The 27,974-nt window shown below is 40.3% G+C and overlaps 1 protein-coding gene across 1 annotated transcript; it reads right to left on the reverse strand.

The window, feature by feature from the left end:
- Positions 1-10: 10 nt before the first annotated feature.
- On the reverse strand, positions 11-27,974 carry RAB20 (RAB20, member RAS oncogene family). Its single transcript, XM_014258501.2, has 2 exons — positions 27,675-27,974; positions 11-1,124 (listed from the first exon to the last, which is right to left on the reverse strand). Exons 1-2 carry the CDS (start codon positions 27,844-27,846, stop codon positions 604-606), a joined length of 693 nt encoding a protein of 230 aa, XP_014113976.1. The 5' UTR covers positions 27,847-27,974; the 3' UTR covers positions 11-603.

Consider the following 27,974-nt stretch of genomic DNA (forward strand, 5'->3'; position numbering starts at 1 on the left):
TCTCCAAATCAACAGTACATATCCACAATGATTTTAATAGTTCAGCTTCTGGATCGTATGCTGTCATGTCTGACATAAAAAGATTACAATTGATTTATTAGTTACAAATATAAATATACCTGGAATTTCTTTTTTTCCTTAAGAATAAAAAAAGTACCGCGTGTTCAATCTTCCAAAGTTAGAATCATAAGGGAAAAGAAGATCATCATATGAAAGTGTTTGAGTACACAAACAGATCATTTACATGCAACATGAAATGGCAAGTCACTAAAAATCAGAATCTTTCATCTCTGTCCAAATGATTGTCGCTACCCATCGTCATAACACACCATTTGTCTTCAGAGCCCAGGGAAACTGGCAAGTCTTATTCCATAATTTCACTTGCATTCCCATATTTTTATACACACAGCTTCCCAGAAGCCTTTAATGGTTAGAAGATTTCTTTCTTTTTCTTTTTTTTTTTTTTTTTTTTTTTTTTTTTGCATACACCATAATAATCTATTTATTCCTTGACTTTTCCTTTTTGGTCAACTGCAAGCAGTTCTTATTCCTCATTTTGCTGGAGTGAAAAATCCCTCCCCTTTTCTATGTCACACAGATGGTTCAGGAACAACAACCTGATTTTGTCCTTTTGGCTGGCTTGTAGTCTGTGATGTCTACGGTTTGTGGTGGCCCCTCAGCTTTCTGCCGTACGATTATTGGGACTACCATGTCAAACACAGTTTCAAAGAGGTAGTCCACCTTGTATCCTGTCTTTGCACTGGTCTCAAAACACATTTTCTCAGCTGCTGGAACATCCTTCTCATCTAGCATTTTGTATTTCAGTATCTTTTTATAGAGCGCAATTGCATCCTCTGCACGGACTTGTTTCCGCACCTTTGAGCCACAGCTGGCACCAGACTTCTCAGGTCTATTTTCATCCGGTGGTACAGTACAGTCATCACTGAGGTCAACTTTATTTCCAACAATAGCAAAAATGCAGTCAGCACTCGCACTGTCCGTCAGTGCCAAGAATCTTTCTTCCAGCTCTGTCAGGCTTTGGAGGCTGTTCACATCGTACGTGAGGATCACAGCAGCCGCTCCTCTGCAGTACATAGACCCGAGGCCATGGAACTGCTCCCGCCCTGGCAAAGGTTTAAACACAACAAATGTTAGTGTGCTGGAAAGCACATCATTAACCAAGAGAGCTTAAGGAATTTTAAACCAATTTCACAAGTCTGGATGAAGCAGTGAAAGTAAAAAAATCTGTTATTTGTAGCACTTTCAGGTTTTTCCTTCTGTTTTTCCTTAAGACCAACAATGCCACAGAACAGCTCTGCTCACTGCTTGCTCAGTGTCAGAAAAGGGAATCTGTAGAGACAAGTGAACAAGGAAGCTCATGCAGCATTCATACTTGCAGAGAGAAAAAAAAACCAAAAACTGGCTTCTTTTTTATTAAATTGCATGCCAGTTGATTTATGTCATATTAACTACTACCCTGCTTGCACCCACAGATGGCCCATCCATCTACGTCACCATTTACAAACAAAGTTCTACTGGTTCAAGTTCTGCTAGAATTTATTCCTCCTATAAATCCAGCATGCATTTTCAAGTACATCTGCTTCAGAAATCTGTATCAAAATCAGTAATCCACTTGTTCCTAGGTTTTGAAGGATTTTGTAAGCTATACATTCTGATGCGACATGCCCACAGTTCTCAGGTACATTTGCTTTACAGGAGAAGTCTCTTATGGTATCCAGTCTGCATCTGTCCCAGTTTTCACACATTTTTTTTAGAGTAGGAAACACACAATATACAGAAAATCCTAATACATTCTAAGAGAAATTTATCTTTTAAGTTGTCCTAGCCATTGCTCAATAGCCAACAGTGAAAACATTTCTTTCTCCTCATTCAGGGACTATTTTCCAGCACCTTCAAGTAAGCCTTGATGGTGTCCTTCAGCTTCATTTCTTGGAAGACAAAATTGACTCTTTAAATCCTTGCTGGGAAGCAAACAATGCTCTTCAGTAGTTGCAACAGGACTAGGGGAAATGAGGCAGAAGATACACTCTGCTTCCTATTGACAACTGCTACTTTCCCCAAATACTTGCTACCTGTAGAACATGCTGTACATTTTACTGTCCAAAACTGAATCAAGGAAAAGATAAAACACTCTAGATTTCAACCAGCCATCAGAGTCAGCCTTAGGTCACAACATAAGTGTGAACAAAGAAAGAAAGAAAGAAAAAAAAAAAAAAAGAAAAAGAGTCAATGACACACTTATGAATGTTTAAAAATCAACATAATTTTCCAACTCTTTTCACACAATCCCTTTGCACTCAGCCTTCATTTATAGAAAATCTGGAAGAGATCTAGTTACATTCATCTGCACAAAGCTACTGACCACCATGAGCTATTTCATCATCATCAATGATTCATCATGAAACCCTTGTAAATGACTGGAATAGGAAAGGCAGAAGAAACTAGGAAAAAAATAGGAAAGGCAGGTCAGCACGCGTTGGGAAAACACATCTGCACATGAACATGCACACTGTGAGAGAAACCCAGAATCTGCCTCCAGTTGGGAACAGAGCAGGCACTGCAGTAAGTCCTTCAACAAGCACCAGGACTGTACTCCACAGCTGCCAGAAGAGAGACAAACTGTTCATCATTATCAGTAAGCAAATCTTGGAAACCTCAAGCTAGAACATGAAATCCAAATCTCATTGCACTTTTATCACCGAGTGAAGCTCTGGTAACTGCCAGAGAAATAGGTTTGGAAAGGTGCGGAGTTCACTATCAAGAGGGGTAAAGGAAGCTGGTGAGAATGCTCAGAAGTATGTGAAACATATGCCTACAGATTCAGGCCTAATGCTGAGAAAAAAATAAGTAGTTGTTCCTTGGTTACTTTCTTGTCACAAAGAAAATGAGGATTTCACATCAAAAACATGTGTAATTTAAATACTTTCCCGAGAAGTGAAAACCTGGTAACAGCAGTCATATCACATTGCAGAGGTCAAAAGTTCGATTAATGGCATTCAGAAAATCATTAGGCAAAGTTTACAGAAAACTGCTTCGGTGCAATTTTGTATAGCCTCTGATCTGCCTTCCCCCAGCAATAGAAATTCTTTCACCCATGATCTGGGAGGTAGGAAAAAAGGATGTTTAAGAAAAAAAAGAACAGCTATAGCCTTGTTTAGGTATGTTGAGTAAGGGCAAGGGAGACTGGGATACAGGGGAGGGAGGAGGTCAGTTCTTTTATGCTTTTTATAATCCAATCTCATGTTACAGTTGTACTTTCAGTTGCACTGCATCTGAGTCTTTTAAATGTCCCCAGTTTTTCAATAGAAGTTTGCACCATGACCGATTTTGTTCTCACCAGAACCCTGATTATACTGTGGTCTGGAAACCACAATGGAACATGTATCTCCCCCTGTTCTTGCACTTCAGATGCCTGAGCCATAAAATGCAGCCCCCAGAATCGTTTGCTGCAGCAACCAAGCACCAGAACAATACTATTACTTGTTTTATGGCATTTGTATGCTAATCTAATCTTGCACAGCATAATATAAACCATGACACTTTTACATGGCAACTACCAACTGACTACTTCTACAATTAATATATTGTTGAAAGGGGGAAAGAAACATTAAGAATTTACCTTGCATAAGGGATTAATTATATCAAAGGAATTACGGAGAGTCTCCTTTGCTCACCCTCACAGCACAATCAACATGCAGAACAAACTGCATAATGTATTTCTGCAGCAGTTTCCTTGTACAGACCAATTCTGACACTTAAGGGCTGAAACAACTCTAAATATGGAAAAAAAAAACCAAAACTACACAAAGTATTTAAACTAATATCTATCCTCAAGGTGCCAGGCAAAACAGTATCAGACATTAGGGTGAAAAACTTACGGCGTAAGAACAGCCACTTATAGCCACTTACTTCTTCCTCTGGACCCATCCAGTCCACAAACACATATTTTTTTATATAATTAGTTAAATTAAATGGTAAGCCCTGAATCCAACAATTAAACGTTTTTGCCTTTTCAAAAAATAAAGGTAACAGAAAAGAGTGGCAGAACTATCAAATAATTTGCAGTCAAAGGAATTGCAAGAACCACCAAATCAACCACAAAGGCACAACATCAGGGAAAATTCTGAAAAGCAAGCAACCAAAAACTAATTTTCATTTTCTTTTCATCTTTATTTTGCTGTGTTCAGAGCAGTTCAACAACCCTACAGCTGTATCCCCATCTGCAGCACCATTAGCTTTCCAAAGGTCTTCCATCAAGTATACAATTTGTCTTCCTGTTGGAGACTTCAGCCACTCAGAGGCAGCACAACCAACAAGCATTTTCAAAGTCCTGTGATGGTTGTCATACACAAATCAAAGAGTTTTGAGCTAAACAGACCTCAGTTCCATAAAGTTCATAATGAACCTAACAAAGAAGGGAAAAGCAGACCTTGCAAGAGGCCAGCTTGACAAACAGGCAAGGCGAGATTTTAAGTGTACGAAGAACTTAAGGCCTCCTACTGCACTTTGAGCTCTCAGTTGGAAGGCAGCAGCCCCTGTGAAAGCTGTCTCTGGATGAGACCACAGCACGTCCAGGCATCCCAATCCCTTCCCAGCCATGGGATTCACTCAGTGCTGCTCCTGGAGCTCTCTGCCTGCCCATGGCCCCTGAGGGTGTATCCAAAATAGCCCCTGAAGTTGCTGTGGATGTTTATGAGAACAGAAGCCAGAATGCTCCTTACCTACCACCTCTTCAAAGAGGCTTTCACCATAACTTCTGAGGTGGCACAGCTTCACACAGACACACTCTTTCAAGAAAACCTGTCCCTGAAGAAGTTTTAAATCTATCAGTGTTGAGCACGTAGAAGAATGCAAAACAGGCTGTTAGTTTCAGTCTGAAGGGAATAAAACACAACGAATATTAAAGAGCTAAAATGGTCTTCAATAAAGTACTGAAAAAAGTACTGTTTCTATTCTGATATCACAGTCTGAGTGGCAGCATAACTCAGTTCCTAAGGTAAATATGTAGCAGGGAAAAGCACACAAAGGTAGGCTGCAGAGGCATGCTACCATTGCATTAAAATTGCACAAGACTGCAGAATTGTCCAGGAAGTGCTCAGTCTATAAACCAGGTACATTCCAAGGATTTTCACTGTGATTTGCGCAGTACTGTAATCTGAACAGTAGAGAGGAATTAACAGAAACACAAGGTATCAGCTAGGTTTTGTCTTTCAGATTCTCCTTCTGCTTTATAGGAGTCTGAACCCGAGTGTACACGGAGAGGGATAGGAACTGTACCCTAGAGGAACAGCTAGAAGAGGAAAGAAAAGAGGAAGTATGACATCCATGACACAGCACAGAAACCAGCATCAGAAAGAAATGAGCTCTGAGGATTCAGCTGCAGTAGATGAAAGTTCAAAGGGTGACCCTTATGCTCTTGAGTTACCTCAGCAGGAACATCCTTGCGATCACAAGAGTAGACAAAGATCCCTTTTGAAAAGGAAACAACATTTCTTTCTGTTTGCAGACAAGACAGTAAAGCTGTGTCCCTTTAAAGGACATCAGGGGAAACAATTTTGCCAGGAACAGAGATTTCTATTTGTGCACATATCCCAAGATATGTAATGGCTATTAAAGAACAGTAAAGGTCTCTAAAGGTTTCAGGAAAATTCTCCTGCCCACATATGAGTCAGGCTGTCAAGTTTTGACAGTGATGAAGTCAGTTCTTCATTACTTTGTTCAAGATTGGTATTTATTTCTTGTAGGTGGCTTTATCATATTTCCCTTGAAGACAGGAGCTTTGTTAAGAACTGGACTACACCTGTGGTTACTTGGGGAAAAAAATTAAGCTCTCCATCCCAAAGGATTAACAAAGAGGACATAAGTAGAAATTAGCAGAAACGTAAGTCACAAAGCTATGGAGAGTCCAATTTCTACATGTCCAGGAGCTGTCTGAATACATGATTTCCTGATCTGCCAGAAAAATGCCAACGTTTGTTTTTTCTTCAAGACAAAATTCCCCATAGAATGAAAGTCTTTGAGAGGGAGAAAAACTAAATAATTAAACAAACAAATACAAACAAACTAAATACTCCACCACAACACCCCCTACCCTTCCCCAGAAAAAAAACAACCACCAGCCACAAAAACAATTACAGTTAAGTAACTATAAAATTCACTTAAGCTCCACCTTCACCCAGTAAAATACATTTAAAAAGCTGCATTATAGAAGACACTTGCATATGTTGAGGTTTCAGAAGGCAACAGATGTCTAGCTCTGCTAATAAACAAGATGACGTTTATTTTGCTTATATTCATTACTCAGATATGAATCAACATTCAAGGCATGAACTGCGCCCTATTTTAGCAGCTTCTATTTAAATTATTGAAATTAGATATGTATGTCTTGGCCAAAGCAGAATATAACATAAATATAGGAGAGTAGTGATCTTAGCCAAAGGGCTTTACTTGCATGTTTTAAAGTAGAAAGAGCTACACACATGGAAGAAGAAAATAACAACCACATGGGTTAAGTGAACAATGAACAAAGGAAAATTCTTTAATACAGCTCTCCATAGAGAATACATCAAAAACAGTCACGAAAGTGGGCTCAAAGCAATACATAATTGAGACATGCTTACTCCACTTCTAAACACTATTTATTCTGAATTGTTAACTCAAGAATCTTTATCTTGTAATAGAAGACTTATATTTCTGAAAGAAATCATCTCTTCCCTTAAATCTATGCGATTTTTACTTAATGAGCAAATCCTTAGAGTTCTGAAAGAGCCTGAAATTGCCAAGGCCCTGCAAACATCCCCACTCTACAAACATTAATTATTTTAGTCATCTAAATCTCCTGCAAAACAGCAGCTCAGTGTGAGAAAACAACCCACACGAACCAGAAGCAATCATTCACCTCCCACTTAAGCAAGACAAGAAATCATGATCAAATTGAGCCCTGTACTCCAGTCAGCTGTAATTATCATACTAGAAATACCACACTTCCACTAACAAATGTGCCCCTTGGACACAAAATCAACAACTAGAAAGACTAGAACTTGGACACTGCACAATCATTTCCTATGAATTAATTAAACATGCTCAGGTCTGATCTTAGAAAACAGAAGTTAAAAAACACTTTTAAAATATACAGTTAACACAACTTCAGTCTTTATAACATTTTTCATTTCACTCTAGTTTAAAACACAAAAACACGTAAAAGTACCACCAAGTTGCACATGACTCCTTCTTCCTACCAATATATACACACACACAGAGTCCTTATCACAGAGGTCATTCACAAACTTAGATCCAAATCTAAGAGCCAAGCCTGATAGCATTTAGGAATTTGTACTGCTGTTTTTATATAGATAAAGGAAATGTACGGCATGAGCTGCTTCTCCTCCCCTGGAGAGGGGGCGTTCAGGAAGGCAAATATACTTTGGACTTTAGTTCCAAGTGCTACAAATCTCTTTCCATAAAAGAGATTATAATATCCCAATGGAAGCAAGTACCAGATTCAGAGGAGCCAACAATGTATTTGAGCTGACTGCCACAGATGAGAAAGGCTCATGAACTGTAAGCACTGAAGCAGAAGATGCTTTCTAATACATTTAACTCCATGACATTTGAATAAAAGGCAGATCTCAAGACTGCAGTGTGCTGTTCTACAGGAGGAATGCAACATCATTTTCCTGATCTGGAAGTGGCATTACATTATGTCACTATAATCTAGTCCCTGCTGAATTCACATTCAGAAATCTTATATAATCTACTAGCAGGCTGTAGAATAGAATTCTATCCAGTATTAAAAATTCAGTTTAATAGATCTGATTTTTGCCTGGACAACTAGATAAAGTCACTCATGAAAATCCAACCAGTCATCTAACTGGAAGCAGAGAAAGTTTTGATAAAACAGGAAATGCCTTGGCACTATAATCCTGAATTTATGAGCTATGGTTCTACAGAATGACTTTTATCCTGAGAGATTAAGCTGTACCCTTCTACATAAATAAAAATATTAAAGAGAGATTCTTTTTTTCTAAAAAAAAAAAAAAAAGACTACTAAACTACCATCAGTGATCCAACAGTGTCTGGGACAAAACACATCCAAAAATATATGTAAACTCTGTTACTAGGGAATCTAAATTAGGATAGAAATAAAAATCTAGGAAAAATACACAGAGATGACCAAGTGAAGGGTTGTGAGAATGGGTTAAGTCTTAAACATAGTTTTTTAAAGAGCATAAATCTTGTATTTTCTCTTTGGAAGCAAACTTATGCAGGAATACTTAACAGATATTAATATATTCTCCATGGAATAAGGGGAAAATCTACAACAGGTTTCAGGAAAAGCTGGATGAAATTAATAGCATTACTAAGCATCAAGGCCTTTTACCAGGGATTCTGACTCTAATATAATAGGCAAGGGAAAAAAATAAAACTCATCCTTTATTTCCATTCCTTTACATAACAAAGCCAACATCCTTTTGGGCACCTAAATTAGCTATTAAGAGTCTGCCAAGAGAAGACAACTACCCCCTAGAAGGCTAGTCTACATCAGCACCTACCATGTGCATTAAGAATTGAGCTCACTCTTCCTCTGCTTTATCTAAGGGTACCAAAAGCACAAATTGTGTTGCTACACAAACAAAAAAAGCCACCACAATCACTGTGCCTGGGAAAGGAATTAATTCAGAATAATTATAAACAAAAAGAATCACTAGAAGGCATCTCAAATAAAGAAAAACTGGGTGATTACTTACTGGAAATGGAAATTACACTTTATGCATACTTTATTTCATACTTTCCACTTTATTCCATACTTTATGCATAAGAATAAGAATACATTTAATGAAAAAAGCTTTATGCAGATTTCTTTTGGCTGAGTTCTTTTCTCTCCCCTTAAAGTATAACAACTAAACTAAAGCTAGCTAGTATGCCATAAATAAGATTTGAAGGATATGTTTCAGCAAGGACTAGCAAATACAAAATACATAGAAGATTTTGTGCTATAATTCTACCCACTTCACCTACTTTCTTGAAAGATAAGTCTTCCCTTAAAAAATATTAATAACTTTGCTAGAAGTAATGCTCTCTATATTTCTTTACAGATTCAGGCTTATTGCTTGTTTAGAGAATTTTCAAAAGGAAAGTTACACAAATCCCAGGATGGCTGGGGTTGGAAGGGACCTCTGCAAATTATCTAGTCCAACCTCCCTACTGAAGCAGGCTTCCCTAGAGCAGGTTGCACAAGATAATTCTAGGAAGATTTTGAACATTTCCAGATAAGGAGGATCCAAAACCTCCCTGGACAGCCTGTTCCAGCGCTCTATCACACTCAAATTACAGAATATTTTCCTAATATTTAGATTACACTTCCTGTGTTCTGATTTGTGCCTTTTGTCCCATCACTGGGCACTGCTGACTAAAAGTCTGGCCCCACCATCTTGACACCTGCCCTTAAGATTTGTATGTGGTGGCAAGATGCCATCTCATCTAAGCTGGCTAAACTAAATGATAAACTACTATTAATGTGCTTTTCTGTATGGTTCTCACCAATAAAAAGTGCTCATAGCTCCATTTTGGTTGTGTTTCCTGTTTTTCATTTTTGCTATATAACCCCAGAATGATTACAGGCCAATCCACCCAAGAAAGCCCTGATTTGTTAGAAGAAAAATCCCCTTTATGCCCCTAACCTTTCTAAGAATATCTTTCCCTTGTCAAACTTGAAGTATATCAACAGGTCAAGCAGTTTTAACTGACTCTTTAATTTTTATTAGAACATCAATTCAAATAACATTCCAAATGTGATACTTTGGCACAATTCACATAAAACAATTCTTCCAAAGAAGTTCACTTAAACGGGCCTTTTATTGTCAGAACAAATAGCACACTGAGAAGTTATGTAAGAATATCAGCATGGTGTGTTGCACATCACATGTTAAACTCTGCAAGATGTGGTTAATGATCTACAGGATCATCTGAGAGTTATCTGAAGAAGATGGGTTGGTGCAATACGCTTTTCTTTGCAAAGAGGCACACACAAACCCCTGTTCAGTAAGAATCTCAAAACAGAAAATGAGATTTTTTTGCTGCAGATCAGTTTTATTTCATATTCTCCAAGAAGAATACCAGTCTAAACACGTCCTGGTAGCAGCTCCAAAATAAAAGGCTAGTCACCACCTTTTCCTGATGTGTGGAAGAGATGCCTCAAAAGCTGTGTAGCCTTAATCCAGAGCACACCTCCAAAGAACCAACAACTGAAATATGGGTAAAAATTTCCTGGTTTTTCTTGACAGTTAACAGTGTGGTAGTTCATGGAGAAATCTGCTTTTAAGTAAAAGCCTAATTTTCTTAAGGCAGCTAAACTAAAACCAGGTGCCTAGCAGCTTACACAGGTGCCAATCAGTTACATCCTGCAGAGCATTCTGAGTCCCAGGGGTATCCAAAAAAGCAGATTAGCACAGATGAAGCCTTCTCACCCACAGCTCAAACATAATAAACATCCCTCAGTCATCTTGTCAAATCCTGTATTATAAAATCATGAATTAATTTAAATATTCACAGAAACTTTTTTACTCCAGCCCTGAAGAAAAGTTTGTCCATTTTCATTCTATAACTGGTAGTGAAGGCTTGCATTTCTGGTTCCCAATGACAGACTTGTCAGACACACTCAATGAAAAGAGGAGATCAAGTTTACATGTGAGACAATAAAAGAGGAAAGAAAAAAAAAAGGGGAAAAAACCCATTTACAGAGCACGATCAGAGACCAAGTGTAATTCTCACTCAAATTTTATCTTATACATAATAAAGATGATAGAATTTAACTCAGAATTTCCCTTTTCTTGGGACTTAGGAACTTGTATTCTATTAAGTAACTAAAGAAAGGAAAGTATCCCACCAATCAGCTTGTTGGAGTTCAGCTTTCAGATTCTGATTTTTGACAGACTTCTACCTTCACAAAGTAATCTGTTCAAAAAACAAACACCCCTCCCTCAAACACCAAATTAAAAAAAATACCACATTCGCCAAACCCCAGAAAAACTCCACACTCCTCCTAAAAGTTATTCCCCCATGACTTAACCTCCTTCTTGTTAGGTCAGAGAAATGAATACTTTTTCACTCACTCTTTGCCTCTGGCATATTTCTTTCAACTAAAAACCCTAACTGTAACACCTTTCTCCCATCTTTCCATATTATTTTATTACTAAGAATATAAAAAGAGTCTTACTGAAGTTATGTTACTTAAATTCTTGATGACTTTTGTCTCTCCCTACACTTACACTTTCCAGAACAGCTCATAGGTTCTGGGACAGCACAAGGTACCAAGAGTTTGGTTTGCCATCTACTACCAACCCAATGGACCTTGCAAAACATATTGTTGCCCAACGAATCTAGCTTAACCTGTTGCCAGCACCCCATAACATTAGTCTCGCTTCATTTGCAGCCTTATACATTTGTTTAGTCTGCGTATTTCTAGTTGCAATTGTCTTTTTATAGAGAGACTTATAAACTCAGCGCCTTTGGAATAAAGGCTTATTTAGGGTTTCTATAGTCAGCAACGCCTTCAGCTGCACAATGCCTATATAAAGGAGAAGAAATATCGGGGAAGATTCCTATTATCTACAAGATTTAGCCCACTAGTTTCAGCTTTTCCGGAACAAAATAATACCTGGAATCTGTTCTGCTACATGAACGCAAAATTATTTTTCTTGCTGCCAAGAATAAATCAGAACTTACCATTCTAATAACAAAATTAAGATTGAGCTTCTAAATTCACAAGAACTTTCATTTCAAAATAGACGTTCCCATAGAAACACCAGTCTGCTTTCTATCCAAAGCCATCAAGTTTCATAAAAACATGAATATGCTTTCTATCCAAAGTTTTAAACTTTACCATATTATGTGTAGCAATACAAAGCATCACATAGAGACACAGAGAAAACTCTCTAACCACACTTCATAGCATGCTTTTGCCAACAAAAATCCAGCTAGCTGGATTTACTTTTTTCAAACCATTCATTTCATTTAGTTCTCTTGATGCACTGTGTTCACTTCTTGAAAAAGGACATAACCACAGAAGATTCAAGCACTTCATGTATTTTCAGCTGCCTGGAAGAGTAGTGCCTTGTAGAAGATGAACAGAACTAATCTTATACCTGCCAGACCTACAAGTGTACCAAGGTGCACCATCAACACAAACTGAAAAAATGACACCAGTTTTTAACTTTTTCTCTCTGAAATCTCACAGCTGTGAAGGGAAATGTTTTATCTAAACACTGATATCTGGCAAAAGAAATGAGGGCAAGACAGATTGATGGGACATTACCATCCTGTCTAGGAGCAAATGCTCCACCAGAACTCCAGCTGAAATCTAACATCAACACCATGTCTACTGAAAATGTGGCAGGGTGCTAAATTAAGCTAATTAAGTTAAATTTATGAAGCTCCTACATGCCTCTCACTGAAATGAGAGCAGGAATGCAAGAATGATACTAGAAATTTATGTCAGATTAAGAAAAAAGCACTGATGTAAAATTCTTCTGAAACTAGGTGTCTAAAAGAAAAATTTAAACTGCTGCTTAGAAAAGAAGCATTTGGCAGCTTTCCTTAAGGAAAATATGAGTGGAACAAAATCACTGGGGGTGGGGGGAGAGAAAGAAGCCTTGGATTTTCTTTGGAAGAGTTCTGCAGGAAGCAGTATCACTGAACACTTAACTGCAGCAGCAGAGCTTGACGGTCAAAGTACCAAAGAGGCCAGTTACAGGACAGGGCTGCACCACAACCTGACCTAGGCAAGACACCTGCTTCTGACCCATGGGAGAAGCTTTTCAGCTTTAACACCTGCTGAAACACCAATTCATCTCCTCAAAGAAAAGTACCTTCTACAGAAAACAATTCACTTTCTACAGAGTGAGTTCTAAAAGCAGCTGGTTTTTCCTTGCAGTACCTGAAAACTAATACTTTTCCCCTTAATTTACAACTCCTTTCCACAGGGGTAAAGGCACTGCAGATTAGCCCACTTCCCTACATAATTTCCAAGCAAAGGGTGTTGCCAGGTCCTTAACTTCAGAGTCATTCAAAGGAGACCTTCAAAGCCCACACTCCCTCCCAAAGCTTGCTCTTCAAACTGAGAAGCAGCTCAGGCAGGAATGCGTGGCCAGGCGTATTTTAGTGTGGTTTGACTGGCACTGCAGGGCCAGGAGGTCACTCCACCCTTACTGGATGTTTTATATTGCTCAATAAGGAACTGGCAGATTAGCTCAGTCTGCTGGTTTGGTTGGGGCAGAGTCAATTTTCTTCACAATACCCACTATGGGGCTGTGTTTTGGGATTTGTGCTGCTGATTTGGAAAACTGCATAGATAACACAGGGGTATTTTTAGCTATTGCTGAGCAGCACTTGCACAGTATTAGAAAATTTCCTGGTTTTCATATACTTCAATACGTATTTTAACTTTAATAGATAATACATACTTGAACCAATATTACCTTAAGAAATAAATCTTGAAGACGCACAAGCAGGCCATTCCCGTGTGCTGAAAGACGATGTAGCCTACCCAGACTTCAACAAAGCCTTTGACACCACCTCCCATGGCACACTCCTGGAAACGCTGGCAGCCCACATATTGGAAAGGTGCTGGGTGAAGAATTGGCTGGATGGCTGAGCCCAGGGAATGGTGATTAATGGTGCTGCATCCAGCTGGCATCTGGCCACTAATGGTATTCCCCAGGGATCAGTGTTGGGCCCAGTCCTGTTTAATATCTTTTTGGATTATCTGAATGAGGAGGTTGAATCTACCACCAGCAAGTTCACAGACAACAACACCAATTTGGGTTGATCTGCTGGAGGGTGGGAAGGTTTGGCAGAGGGACCTGGACATGCTGGATCAATGGGGCGAGACCAATGGCACAAGGCTCAACAAGACCATGGGCCAGGTCCTGCACTTGGCAACAACAACCCCAGGGAGCAGTACAGGCTCAGGGCAGAGTGGCTGGAAAGTGGCCCAGCAGAAAAGGACCTGGGAGTGCTGGTCAACAGTGCATGTCCCATGAGGAGAGACTGTGGGAGCTGAGATTGTATGGGGCTTGGAGAACAGAAAGCACAGCAGGAACCTTATTACCCTCTGCAATCACCTGAAAGGAGGCTGTAGCCAACTGGGGGGTGGCCCCCTCTCCTGGGTAACCAGCAACAGGACAAGAGGACATAGACTTAAGTTGCACCAGGAGAGATTTAGGTTGGATATTAAGGAATAACCTCTTCACAGAAAGGGTGATTAGACATTGGAATAGGCTGTCCCTGGAGGTATTTTAGGAAATGCTGGACATGGCACTGAGTGCCATGATCTAATTGACATGGTGGTGTTCAAAGGTGGACTTGATCTCAGAGATCTTATCCAACCTATTTTGATCCTCACCCAACCAGTGAGGGAGCTGGGGGTGCACAAGAAATTGGGATGCAGCCAGGACAGCTGGGCTGAACTAACCAGATATCCCACACCATATGGTGTCATGTTTAGCAGATAAAACTGGGGGAAAGAAGTAGAAAGTGGGGGATGTTGAGAGCGATGGCACTTGTCTTCCCAAGCCAACATTACACACGATGGGGCCAAGCGTCCCTGGAGATGGCTGAACAATTCCCTACCAACGAGAAGTGAGGAATGGATTCATTGTTTTGCTTTGCTGGTGCACACAACTTTTGCTTTACTCACTAAACTGTCTTTGCCTTAACCCACAATTTTTCTCACTTTTACTCCCCCAGTTCTCTCCCTCATCCCAGTGCAGAGTAGTAGGCAAGAGGCTGCTTGGAGCTTAGTTAAGATTGCTCTCCGAAATGTATTTCAAAAAGCACTCTGAAATTCTACCACTCATCAGCATTCCTGCCAGCTTTCAGCAAAGAATTGTTAAGTCTGAGTCTGACCACTACCTCACAGACAAGAAATTCTTCCTGTTTTTCTTCATTCTTTATTGCTGTTTTAAGCTGAGTTAGGCTTTTTAACTTCCTCATTAGATACTTTGCTATTGCCTTAGCTCTTTACAACCTCATTTTTAAAATCAAAATTCCCCATAGGATTTTTTGCAGAAGGGTTAACTACATACATACCAAACCAATCAGTACAATACACCATGGCATTTTTTGACTAAGAAAACACCATAAACTTAATAAACATCTTAATTAATGGAACTGACATTTTAGAGACGACAAAAAGAGTTTATTGTTACTCACTGCAGAACCTCTTTGGATTAAATTTTGTATCCAACCATACATAAAATTAACTGGTCTACTCTTTTAGAAACATTCTTCTTTTTCCACATGATTGCTTTAACCCCAAACACATTATATATATTTCTGCCTCCTGGCTGTCAATCACTTCCCTTCTTCCCATGTATAGGAAGCCAAACCATCAAGAAGCAGCTGTGAACTCTTTTGTGCACACGCACCCAATGGGAGTCACACACAGTAACACAGTAAGTTAGCTTTCTTCCACAGACCCACAGGAGAGATTCAAAGCTTGTTGCCCAGGGAGGCTGCAGGTGCTCCATCCCTGGAAGATGGATGGGGCCCTGAGTAAGCTGATCGAGTGGGTGGTATCCCTGCCCATGACAGGGGAATTGGAACTAGATGATCTTTAAGATCTTTTCCAACCCAAACCATTCTAGATTCATTTACAAGAGCATTAGCTATGTCAGTGCCTGTTTTCCATCAGCCCGCTTTCATGATAATTCTTTCCATTAATATTTCAAAAGCACTAGCAACAAAGACAGGCCAACAGAACCCAGCCCTACCTCTCAGTGCTCCACTTCAGAGCCATCCCAGGACACCAGCCAGAGGCTTTTAAGAACTTGCAAAAAGTTCAGTATTTAGACACTTTCAGGGATCTCTAGGCTGTTTCTACCACTGCATCAGGCCACCAGAAGCAAGAGTTTAGCCTTCAGTAACCAGCCTGGAAGGTCACATATCTGTGGGAATGCACCTTCCAACCCTAACCACACAGTCAGAGACCATTCTCTTCTTCCACAGCTGCAGCACAGCTTTGTTCAGTACATGCATGGGGCACTGCAGTGCAGAGAGGGACCCAAGTATATTGGCCACACTTCCTTTTGAAGATAAAATTAATTACTAGGCTCATATATAGGCAGCACCTCAAGCACTATTTCCATAAATCTTTTATCCTACTAGTATGTTTCCAGGTTGAATAGGAGTAGAGGACAGGAAGAAGAGAACTAGAAGCACTTCTAGAGGCCTAGCTTTTACAAAACTCAAGTTAGTGCAAGACAGCAGTTAAATGCTGGTACTCATCACTGGTCACTACTAGGTGAGGAGGGAGAAGGAAAGGCATCTACGAATCACAGCATTCACATTCCAAAAAACAGAGTCCAGGTTTCACAAAAACACATTTGAGAGCAGGTAAGCTGTTTTGTAAGAAGTGACCTTCTGTGTCACGTGTTTCAAATATGAGGAATGATTCTTGCACACATAAATAACACAGTTGTCCGAAATTCTTCAGGAAGGTTATCAGATCAATAGCAGGTACCCACAGCTGGTCTGCCCCTGCAGTTACTTGGCAAGTGCCTCTTATTTAAGGTTAAATCAGCTTTTGGTGAAATGGAATTGAGGCACAGTAGACAACCATATGCTAGCTCCTAATTTGTAACACTGAGTTTAACTTCAAACCAGCCTTCACTAGCAATTTGAAAAATATTTAAACTTTGTTAAATATGTAGAAATAAAGGCCATGGATCTTGTAAACGGAATGAAAAAGTCTACTGTTTTATTTTTTTGAAGAGAAACTCATATTAATAACATGGAACACAAAATTAAGCTTGCTCATTATAATCGGTTTCAACATTTTCCATGATTTATAGGCAGGTTCTCAACTAAGAACACAAGCACTGAATTCACGCATAATGAACCTGATAATCCTTACCAGCTACCATCAGTGTCCATTCAGTTGAAATCTACTTCACTGGGTGCTTCTAAATAGTTGCTATTTGTCAAAAGCAGGAGGCAGATCTGGCTATCCAGTGGGCTGCCTTCAACAAGCATCAGAAGTGGGAGACTGTGCCAGACGCAGTGCTGCTACCTGGGTTTTGTGGGAATGGATTTAAAAATTGCTCAAATCATTAAGATAATTTTATCACAGGACGTGTGACTTGAGTTCTCAGAGCTTATGCTAACTAAGATAAACAAATGGCTTTTACATTGCCAGCACTACTTCTCCCTTTTAATTCTACTTCCAGCTTCTCTGCCTACACACTTAAGAGCATACGTAACAGCCACAGTTTAGGAGCATTAATCTGAGAATTAAAGAAGCTGTAATCAGACAAGAGAAATGGTACATAATCTCACCTCATTATTGCTCTCCAACCTGGTACAAAGGGAGTAACGCTAAAAATCATAAACAAGCCAGTTCTGAACTTTCTGAACAAAGTGAGTTACAAAGAGCAAAGTTAACACTGTCCAATGTCTGCCCACTCAACTCTCATGCCAAGAGGGGAAGCTACTTATGGAAAGGGAACTGCTTACAGATTTGGTTGCACTGCATCCTTTTCTGTCATAAATAGGGCAGTATCTCTAGGTCACAAAGTGTTCTGCCTCTCAAAGAGAAGACAGACACCAACTACTCCATTTCCACTGTGGTTCCAAAACTTGAAATGAAAAAACAAGTCAAACAGGACAAAGTGGAAAGGGCACAAAACACTAGAACAGGAAGGGAGATAAGGGAAACAATACAAATGTCATACATACAGCTATCTGCTGCAGGAGGGAAAGCTCATGTCCTAAAGACAGTCTTACTGTAAATAAGAAGTAATCATACTGATAGGGGTTGGAGGAGCTGAACAGTTTGAGACATTCTTAGTTTCACAAAATTAGAGATTTATTTTTTAATTTTTTTTCCTTCCTGATACAGGCTGTTACTTTTTAAAAAACTAAATTCACTCATACCAGTGAGGATTTTTTAATTTTGTTTTAAAACACCTAAGTCTCACCTGCAGCAAACCATAAGAGTTGATGACCCCTTTCATGAGTGAGTCTTGGAAGATGCTGAATCAACTACACACAGATCCCAGGATGAAGAACAGAAATTTATTTTTTGAGGCCTCTCACAACAAAATCCCATATATTTAAATATATGTTTGAATATTATATATGACTAAAAACGTGTAAGTAGTCCTCAGCTGCAGAATGCAAATCAAAAATTTTCCTTTCATTTCAACTGTACTGAAGACCATTAATTTTAAAATAAGTATGTAAAAGTAGTTGGATGGCTGAACAACACCTTTTCTCTGAATATTGTAAGAATCTCCTGGAGTACAAGAACAGTAGTTGGGAATATTAAATTATGTAACAAAATATAGAAAAAATGTAATTGTATTAAAAAGAAAGGCTGTGGGAAAAGGGAGAAGTACCTATACCAAATGCTCACACATATCTTTAGACTCTCAGCAGGGATCCACCATGAATGGCTTCTTGGCAGCCCACACAAAGCCAACTTCAATTCTCATCTGCTTCATAAGAGATGGAAAGATATACTAGAAAATTCACAAGCACATCTGATAATCTATCTCTCTTTAAAATTCATGTTAATAAGCACTCTTGTAGGTTTGTTTCTTTCCACACCCAGGTAGGTGTGGAAATCTTGTATGTTTATTGAGTTGGCTGCCCTAAAGGAAGTTATCCTGAATCTCCTGTGATGTAGGACGGCAAATTATTTAAGTTAAGAATTCATATTAAGAGCAAAAACCCACACACTTCCTTTGACCACCTCTGCTCTCTGCAGCACACTTTCTAAGTTAAGTTAAATCACCAACCTGAAATCTCATTTCCTAGGCATATCTTCAGGTACTGAATATGAAATTACAGTTAATCAAGCACAAGAAAAGGAATTTATCATAGCTTTGATGCGTTTTGATCAATCCCCTGGATGTTTTACCCAGCGTTTCCCTGAAAGAAAGGAAATCATTCAGACTTGGAAGACAAAATTATTCTTTCTATTCCACAATTTTTAATAGTTCCAAATGTATCCACCATAGACTCAGCGTCTTTGGAGACCCAAACAAAGGTTATTTGTTTGGATATTTTGCAATAGCAAAATGTGACTCAGATGAGGGATTACTAAGTGTACCTTCAGTTCAGGCAGTAAAACACTTGGAAGCTCACATGGCCAGTGGCTTTAACACAAGACAGCAATTGCAGTGAAGCAAACAATTCTTCTAGATATGTGACTGCAGCGTGAAGGTACTTCAGCTAGCCCATAAAGTATCAGGAGAAGCTCAGCCAAGGCACTGTGAGGCTGCTTATGAGTTACCCTAGTTTTGATATTTGTGTCACCATAATGTACACGTACTGAGGTGAAACTAGAAATGTACTCACCATAATCACTCAAAGTAGTAATTGAAAAACAACTAGCAGCCAGTTACCTGCCCCACATTTGTATTTTAAGTATCCTTCCTTCCACTGTCCCTTTCCTTCCAACCAAGAGCAAAAGTTAATTGCACAGTCAACAGAAAGACACCGCAACCCTGACTGCGTAAGTTCAGGCACCTAGACATACAATACTAATTTTAAATACCTATTTGTTTTTCATAACAGAATGTGACTGTATCCCAGCAAAAGAAAAACAAACCCCCCCAAAAAAAAACAAATTAAAAAAAAAAACACACACAATTGAGTGAATGTGTTACTTTGCATATATTCATCTCTACATTACAGTTTGTGAAGCCTTCTGCTGTTCTGTGCAACACTGTTTACTCAGCTAGACAGAGAGCTACTGGGAAAAACATTTCCCATCCCTGTGTTTTTCCCCTCACCCGGACACTGAAAGAGCTGTTGTTTCTTAGACAGCCCAGGTATATGTGTCACAAAATCAAACTGAAGAATGCAACAGGGCACCAGTAACTTGTTTTCTTGCCCAGAACACCTATGCCTTTGCATGTACCCTCTGGGACACCAGTTTAACTGAAGCCAATAATCTAGTTTTTGGACACCCTTATTTTCTACAGTCTCTCCTACCAGCTCCCAATCCACCATGAAGATGAATAGCCATACAGCTACAATTTTTGTCAGCAGCTTTGCCACTGCATTTACATTGTTTTACTAACAATTTCTCTTGTTCATGCCTCCCTCCCTCATACATTTTCAGTATTGCCACAAAGCAGACAGTATTTAAACTAATCTTTCAGCTGTTGAGTCAATTTTGACAGACATCTGCAAAGTACACCTCTTCCTTCTGTAACCAGGGAAGAAGAATGCAATGCCAGAGGCATAAACTCTTCATTAGGAAGATTCTCCATATTGTTCCAGCCTAGAATCTGTTACTTCAAAAAATGGCATACTCAAGTCAGTTCAAGAACTTGAACAAACTCAAGTCCTCTTGAGGATGCCAAAGTTGCTCATGTTTGTTGAGCCACAATGCTTTTGGCATGATCCCAGACAGATTTAGCCAGGCACACATCTCAGGTCGCTGATGCTGTTCAGGGAGAGTCCTACTGGAACTGTCTACTACTTTCCCACTTAGGCTAGAACAGCTCAGTCACTTTGCACTCTATTATGAAATACCACATGCAAAGCAGGAATTTAATGTGGGGGCTGGAACACAGAAAGGAGCACAGGAGTTGGCACACAGCATTTACCTTAGCCTGCATCAAGTACTCGCCAGGTGCCATAACCTCCCCATTACCTTGCCTCTGCAAGTCAGTACTAAAATTACACATTGGAAATAAAAACTCTGTTTTCAATAAAGTAAGTTAGCTATGAATAAATTGCGTTACTTTTGTCTTCTGTTTCTTTTTGATATGTATTTTCCTCAATTCCTTCTGACAAGGTATTTCCGGATTTTTACTTAATTTGCATACAAAACCACTTTCAGCTGCAGTGAATTTGTTACCTTTGACTTTATTTGTGTATCATTGTATTTTAAATTGCTGGACAGAACCTGGAACTTCCTCCAGGACTTTCCCCAGGCAGTTAATTATTTTTTCATATTTTTAATCACCTCCCAAGTTATTTTGCTCTTTTCAGGAAACATTCATTGCAAAAGAAAAAAAAAGTAATCCAGTGCGCTGTTTCACAACAACAAAACTGTGTTTCCAGGGATGGAATTTGTATTCCTTCCTCTGAATCTGCTTCAGAAGCTTTAAATACAGAACTCACTGACACTGAACTCTCTTCAGGAATTTCTGTCCCTTCAAACTTCCACTCTTACGGTTTCCTTTTCAAGATATGAACACATATAGCCTATAACCATACACAGTAATCTCAGGGAAGCCACACTATGTGTGTATGAGGCACTGGTCCTCATCATTGTTTTACATACAACAATTATGAACAACTAACTGAGGCCAACATAATATTCTGCAAAATAATTTTCCCAAGGGCAGAAAGAAAATATTTTTTTTCAATTTTTTAAAAATTGAAAAAAAAATAAAAATCAAAGATTCTTGCTGGTAACTGGCCCCCAAGCCATGACTCACCAGCAACAAACTTCAGGGATTTTATTCTCCATAATTTCCAACTTCTATGTTGTTTAGTTCTCACCAGTTGAGCACAGGTACACACTCAGCAACCTTCCTCACTGATGGTCCCCAATGCCCAAGACACTTTTTGAGGTGATATTCCCTATGCCCTTCCAGCAAGAAACCTCCTGAATTAAAGATACCTCACTGCACATTCAGCAACACCCAACCCCAACCACTGCCAGAATTTCATCAGAAATTCATGTGCAGAAAGGCACATGCATCAGAGCCCTCTGACTTCAACTAACCTACCAAACCATCTCATCTGCAGCTCCTTTTTCCCTGCTGTAATCCTCTACTTCCAAAAGTCAAAACCAGAATAATATCAGAGTAGCTTCTATCAGTGTTCACTTGTGAGGAAGTGTCACCTAAATCCTCCTCTTTCTTTTTTCTGTTTCAATATGATGGAGGACCGTGTTTCCTCCCTACCTACTGACAATTTTCATACTGTTCACTACACAAGGCAATGTTTGGTTCCAGCTTTCTGGTTGATCTCACACTCTGAGGATCAAGTCACACCCCATCTCATGTCCCTTGAGAACTGAGCTGTCTCACTGCCATTACCTAGAAATGGGGTGTAGCTGCATCAGGGGAATTTCAGACTGGACACCAGGAGAAGACTCTTCACTGAGAGGGTGGTCACTCACTGGAACAGGATCCCCAGAGAGCCAAGCCTGAGTTCAAGGAGGTCCCTCTTGGTCATATGGTTTAATGGTTTAGTTTTAAGTAAACCTGCAAGGAGCAGGGAATTCGACTCTGTCTTTATGGGTCCCTTTCAGCTCAAGATATTCTTTGACTCTTTGACAAAGGAAGTGTTCATCAACACAGATAAATTCGGGGGGAAAAAAAGAACAAAATCAAACCCACAAAAACCTCAAAGCCTAACTAAGTAAAGGAGGAACCTAATCCTTTTTGGCGGGGTAATCTAACACATTTTACCAGCTAAACATCGACACCTTGCCCGAGAAAGCTCAGCACAGGCAGCTGCCTGCACTGCAGCCTATGAAACCCCAGCAGCCAGAAATCAGAAGCTGTGAGCAATTCACACGTGCTCACCAGCACTGATAACATCAGACATCAGCACACCAGTCACAAGAGATAGATGTAAGCACTCATTAGGCAGATACACTGCAGCTGACCCAAGGCACGGAAGAGCCTTTTCTAGGCTATACTTGTCTCCTTTGTCCCCAACTATACAAGCTCTGACAAGTTAAAAAAATAAAAAAATAAAAAAATAATATCTATATATGTGCAGGTAAAAATTAATGGGTGAAAGATGTAAAAATATGAACCGATAGCTGAGTATTCACAGAAAAAAAAAAAGTCAGTCCTTGTTGACAGACAGCTCAAGATGAGAAGGAAAAGAAGGAAAGTTTGCTTTCCATAAACCTTTATGTTTCCCCATTATAATGCTAAATTAATATCTGCTGTCAAACTCAGAACTCAGCCTCTTAAAATAGAATTAAGAGGATCCTGATGTGAACTTTCTAAAATACTAGTGATTCATTTACCAGTTGACTGCTCTAATACTACTCCAGCAATACAGGGGACATGACCACTAATAACTAAGAAACCTTGCTGCTGGGGCTAAGAAACAACTTATCTGTCAGATGAACAAACGTCAAGACTGAAATCTAACATACAGAAAAGATTTTACCCTTTGAAATATCAAGGTATCAGAAAACATGCCTGAACAACCAAAAGACTCCTACAATATCATTAGCTGTAGCCACCACACATTATTCCAGGTTTAATGGTGGAATAGGACAAAGACCCTCAAAACTTCAGGAGGTCTTGTGCTGCCAGACATAAAAGATTACACACCAGCTCTAAGCTACATGCCATCAGCACCCAGCAGGAAGTTTAATTTACTCTGCAGCTGCTGTCAGCACTGCCTAGAAAACATATATATATATACACACATCTGTATATACACACACATACATATATATAGCTTTGACATCCAACCCACAATCCTTTTGTGTGAGGAAGAAGTTCTTCTCCCTGTTGTTGCTTACTTTCCTTGTTTCAGAAAAATATTATTTCAAAAAAAATATTGCAAAGGTCTCAAAGCATGTACTCAAATGCTTTAGTGACTAAGACTCTATCCAGTAAACCAGTTCTTTAAAACATGCTAGAAGTGTACAGTTACTAAAACATGCTAGAAGTGTACAGTTATTTCTTTTCATATAGTTTACAGATTTTTTTAGTTCCTTTGAATTAACTGATCCAAAGAGAAAACAAATAAATGTAATTTGTCGCAACAGAATATAAGAACTAAATAATTCTATGCATCAACCACAAATATAATAGCAGCCATACAAGGTCAGACACAAGACTGTCTATCCAAGGCTCTGACAATGGAGAAACAGTCAAAAGCAGATGGCTAGGAAAAGGAGAGCTTTGAAACATGGTAAGCATATGATACTTCTCACAAGTATCCCTCCATCTGTGGCTTATTTGTTTCCTTGACTTGAATGCAACTTTCAAATAACTTCTCTCATAAACATCAAATTAGAAAACAGGAAATGTTGAAGTATTTGCCATGAGCATTTACATGAAAAAACAATCAAGTCTGACAACTTCTACACACCCCTATTACAGGGATTATGAAAGATTTTGACTAGACTAAGCAGCTGATTTTTCCAAGATAAGGAGGGGTGTGAATGTACAGCTAAGAGTCCTCCCTAGAATAACTGATTTACACTTCAAATCTAACTTGGTACAACAGGTCAGGTGTGCACAGTGGTTTCATTACAGATAACACAGAAATGCACATTTTAATCACTTTGGTAAGCAAATTTAATTCTTCTTAGGAAAACGAGATTTTTCTAAATTCAGAGCAGGAAGTAATGCAAAATCAACAGAGTGATTAGTGAAAATGACACACATTTTAAATAACTCAGAAAATCAGCAATAAGACTTGTCTAGCACTAGCATCCATGCATACTTAACTTTTGATCCATCACCACTACTGCAGATATTCTCATCAATCACTGAGGTTATCTAAGTGTGCACAAAAATCACTTTTTATTACAAGAATGAAGCTTCAGTGTATTGAAGCTTGCTTTGTTACAGCCAAATGCCTACCCCATACCAGAAAAACAAATAACCATACGATCTGAACTGCAAGTAAAACTTAGGGGACCTCTATGGAAGTCCCAAAAATAATGGTCATAAGCAACAACAAAAATAAACATACATTCACATACTAAATATAATGTGAATGGAGAAAATTAAAAAACAAGATATATTCCCATTTACCTCGTTTAATTATGTATTGAACTAGTATAATAGCTACTACCCATGCATACCCTAATTTTTCTAGGCCAAATCTTCCATACTTCTACATCATACATTGTATAAAGTGCTACTGAGGTATTAAGACAGACATCCTGAGCTGCCACTCAGTATTTAGGTAGGTGGGACGTGTGCAAACTTTGATGCATGCTCTTGTCATTGCTGCGCTAAAGAATTTTAAATCTCCTGGAAGACTGTTGCTGGATTTCCCTATATACCTACACACACATAATTAAATAAAACAATGCATCAGTATTTGCTAGCCCTATAACTGCTTCACAAGAATTCAGTAGTTAGCAACACCAGGTTAATAAACAGACAAAAAAGCTAAATTTTAAACTCCTTACTACACATTCCAAGCTTACTTGGTACCCACCTGGTAGAGATAAGACAGTGAGACTGCAGAGAGATAAGAGGCACAAACCAAGGTCTCCAGACCCACTGAGGCCAGCAAAAGCATAAGGTCCACACAAAATAAAAATAATAAATAAACAGCACCAATAAACAAATAAATAGCAAACAATTCTGAATCCCCTTGTGACTTAACACCAGAGTTACAGTGTCAACAAGGTCCCATACTTCTTCACCAGGACAGCAGAAAGCACATATGTGCCCTGAGAGCTTCTATTTCTCCCAAAATTAATGAGAGCTGTTAATAAACGAAAACCTACAAGCCTCAACAGTCTATCCCAGTTTTGGCAACTTCCATCATTCTGCAAGAGCACAAGTCAACAGGGAGATGGTGCAAGAGCCCTTGCCTGCCCCTGAAACACAAGAGAGAGGAGAGCCAGACCCAGTGCTAACTCCAACAACAAAGAATGAGGAAGACGTGTTATGCCAGCCAGGTACAATACAGCAACACTTTCCAACTGCTGCTCTGCAAATACAGCTCCAGCAGTTCTGCTCCACAAGTCCTGCTGAGCAGCAGGAACTTCTACTGCAGAGCTATGCACTGGCATTGGCAGCAGCCCTGCTCCAGGGTGCAGAGGGAATTGTGGCCACTGGGGAAAGCAATTGTTGAGCTCTGAACACTTGCACTGCCCTGAGACAGATATCACCTGCTCCACCAGGCACAGGGAGATTCCACCTCTGGAGCTTCCCAGATTCCACATACAACTGGAACCTGATTCCTCAATTAACACTGAATAAAATACCACAATAAGAATAAATGACTGACAAAAAGAACTCTAGAACCAGCAGACAAGCCTTGGAGGAACTTATTTTATTATGAATGATAAAAAAAATAAAAATAGAAGGGTATAATGGAAATTACCAAGCAACAATCTCACCAAGACACATAGTTTTTCTGCTGAAATAAAGCCCACTGTTAATCACCCATGGGGGTCTGGCTTATTAGAAACAAGCAGCAACTGCCCACAAGAGACTCCTCATAGTAAAACACATCATTCCAAAATTAAAGTAGATTAAAAAAAAAAAAATACTGCAAATGACATAGAAAGCATATTTAAAACAGAGCTACTGGTAGAAAGCTTGCATGATAGTAACAGATTACTAAATGCAAGAAAAAGCTCTTAAACACCTCCTCCCCACACTTCCCAAAAGCATTTAAAGTGTTTCTGTATAACTTTTCGGCAGTTTCATTTCCCCCCTTCCTCCCCCTCAATTCCTGACACAGGAAAAGCCATTTTGGACTAGATGGTGACAAGAAGTGACACAGCAAATGAACTTCCCTCCCAAATTTCATCAAGAAGAAACTGGAACATTGCACGATGCTGCAGCTCCACAAGGACATGTAAACTGCGTTCTTCACGTTGCCACTAGCCAGTTTTAAAAATCCAGCTAATCACGAGAACAAAAAGAAAATAATGAACATGATTATATTTGCAAAGAACAGCTTAAAGGCAAGAGCGCCCACTGACTTAATTTTACAGGACCTTTACATGACAGAGGGGAGCTTCCTGACTTCACAAGCAAGAGCAAGACATTCATATGACTAAGACCACAAACCACTTCTCCAGTCCGTGCTCCCCCCACCTCCTCCAAACCACAATCCCACGCTGCATCCCGGAGATGCTGCCTGCCACAAGCGTGGGACAGACAGCCCCTTGCTGCTATCCCGGCCAGGAGCTGCCGGCAGCCCATGCTCTTTGTGCACCAGCCGCCTACAGCCCCGGTGGAGGGGAACGCCACGTCCGAAGGGCTGACAAGCAGCACGCGTTTGGAAGTCCGAGTCTGACACCAGCTGATCTCAAACTCAACAGTACATAACGAAAAGGGATGAAGAGAAGCTGTAACCTCTCTAATTCATGACTGAACTTGTTACCAGTAGCCATCTATTAGGGTAAAAGAAAGCGACAAGGCACCACAATCTTCCCTGTACATCCACGTTTAGCAAATGAATTCCAAAAACACCAGAGATGAGCAGTTGTGAGGCCCCTTACGGCCCGTCAAAATCGTGACTCTTTTCACACTCTGTCCTACCGCCAAACCCTATGATTCAGGGGACTGATTCCAGCGTGGTGCCGAGAGAAGGCGACAGGCAGCGGGGCAGGGCTCCCGGCGCCGGCCGCCGCCTCCGGGGCACGGCGGGGGTCGCGTCCCCATCTCCTGCCCGCCGCTTCTCGGAAAGCCGAGCTGTCCCGAGCGAGGTCACCCACCGCAACCTTTCTCACCAGCAGCTCGTACACTAGGGCCGAGCCAAAACTAGGGAAAAGAAAGCCCTACGCATGCCAAGGCATGGAGGGTGCCGCAGGCAGCGCCGGAGGAGAGGGGCAGCCGGCCAGCAAACACCCCGCGGGTTTCGGGGAGCCCCGTTCCGCCGGGAAACGCCGGGAGCCCCGCGCCGGACCCCCGGCCCCGCCGTGCTGCCCCCCGTGCCGGGGTCCCGCTCACCTGCGGTGTCCCAGATGGAGATGTTGTACGGCCCCCACTGCTTCAGGTAGAAGGCTCCGCCGACCGTGCTGACCGTCTCCTGGAAGCGCCGCTCCATGTAGCGGTGCAGCAAGGAGGTCTTGCCCACGTTCATGTCCCCCAGCAGCACCACCTTCCCGTCCGGCTTCTTCATCTCGGCTCGGCTCACTGCCGGCGGCCGCTCCCGCCCCCTTTCCCGGCCCGGCCCGCTCCGCCCGGCGGGGCCCCGGAAGCGGCGGGACGAGGGCCCAGAGCCGCCTCCGCCGGCAGCGCAAACTTCGG

The sequence above is a fragment of the Pseudopodoces humilis genome, chromosome 2 (genome assembly GCF_049639895.1).
Source record: "Pseudopodoces humilis isolate 2021_Gansu_Grassland_sample_001 chromosome 2, ASM4963989v1, whole genome shotgun sequence".
In the NCBI taxonomy this organism is placed as follows: domain Eukaryota; kingdom Metazoa; phylum Chordata; class Aves; order Passeriformes; family Paridae; genus Pseudopodoces; species Pseudopodoces humilis.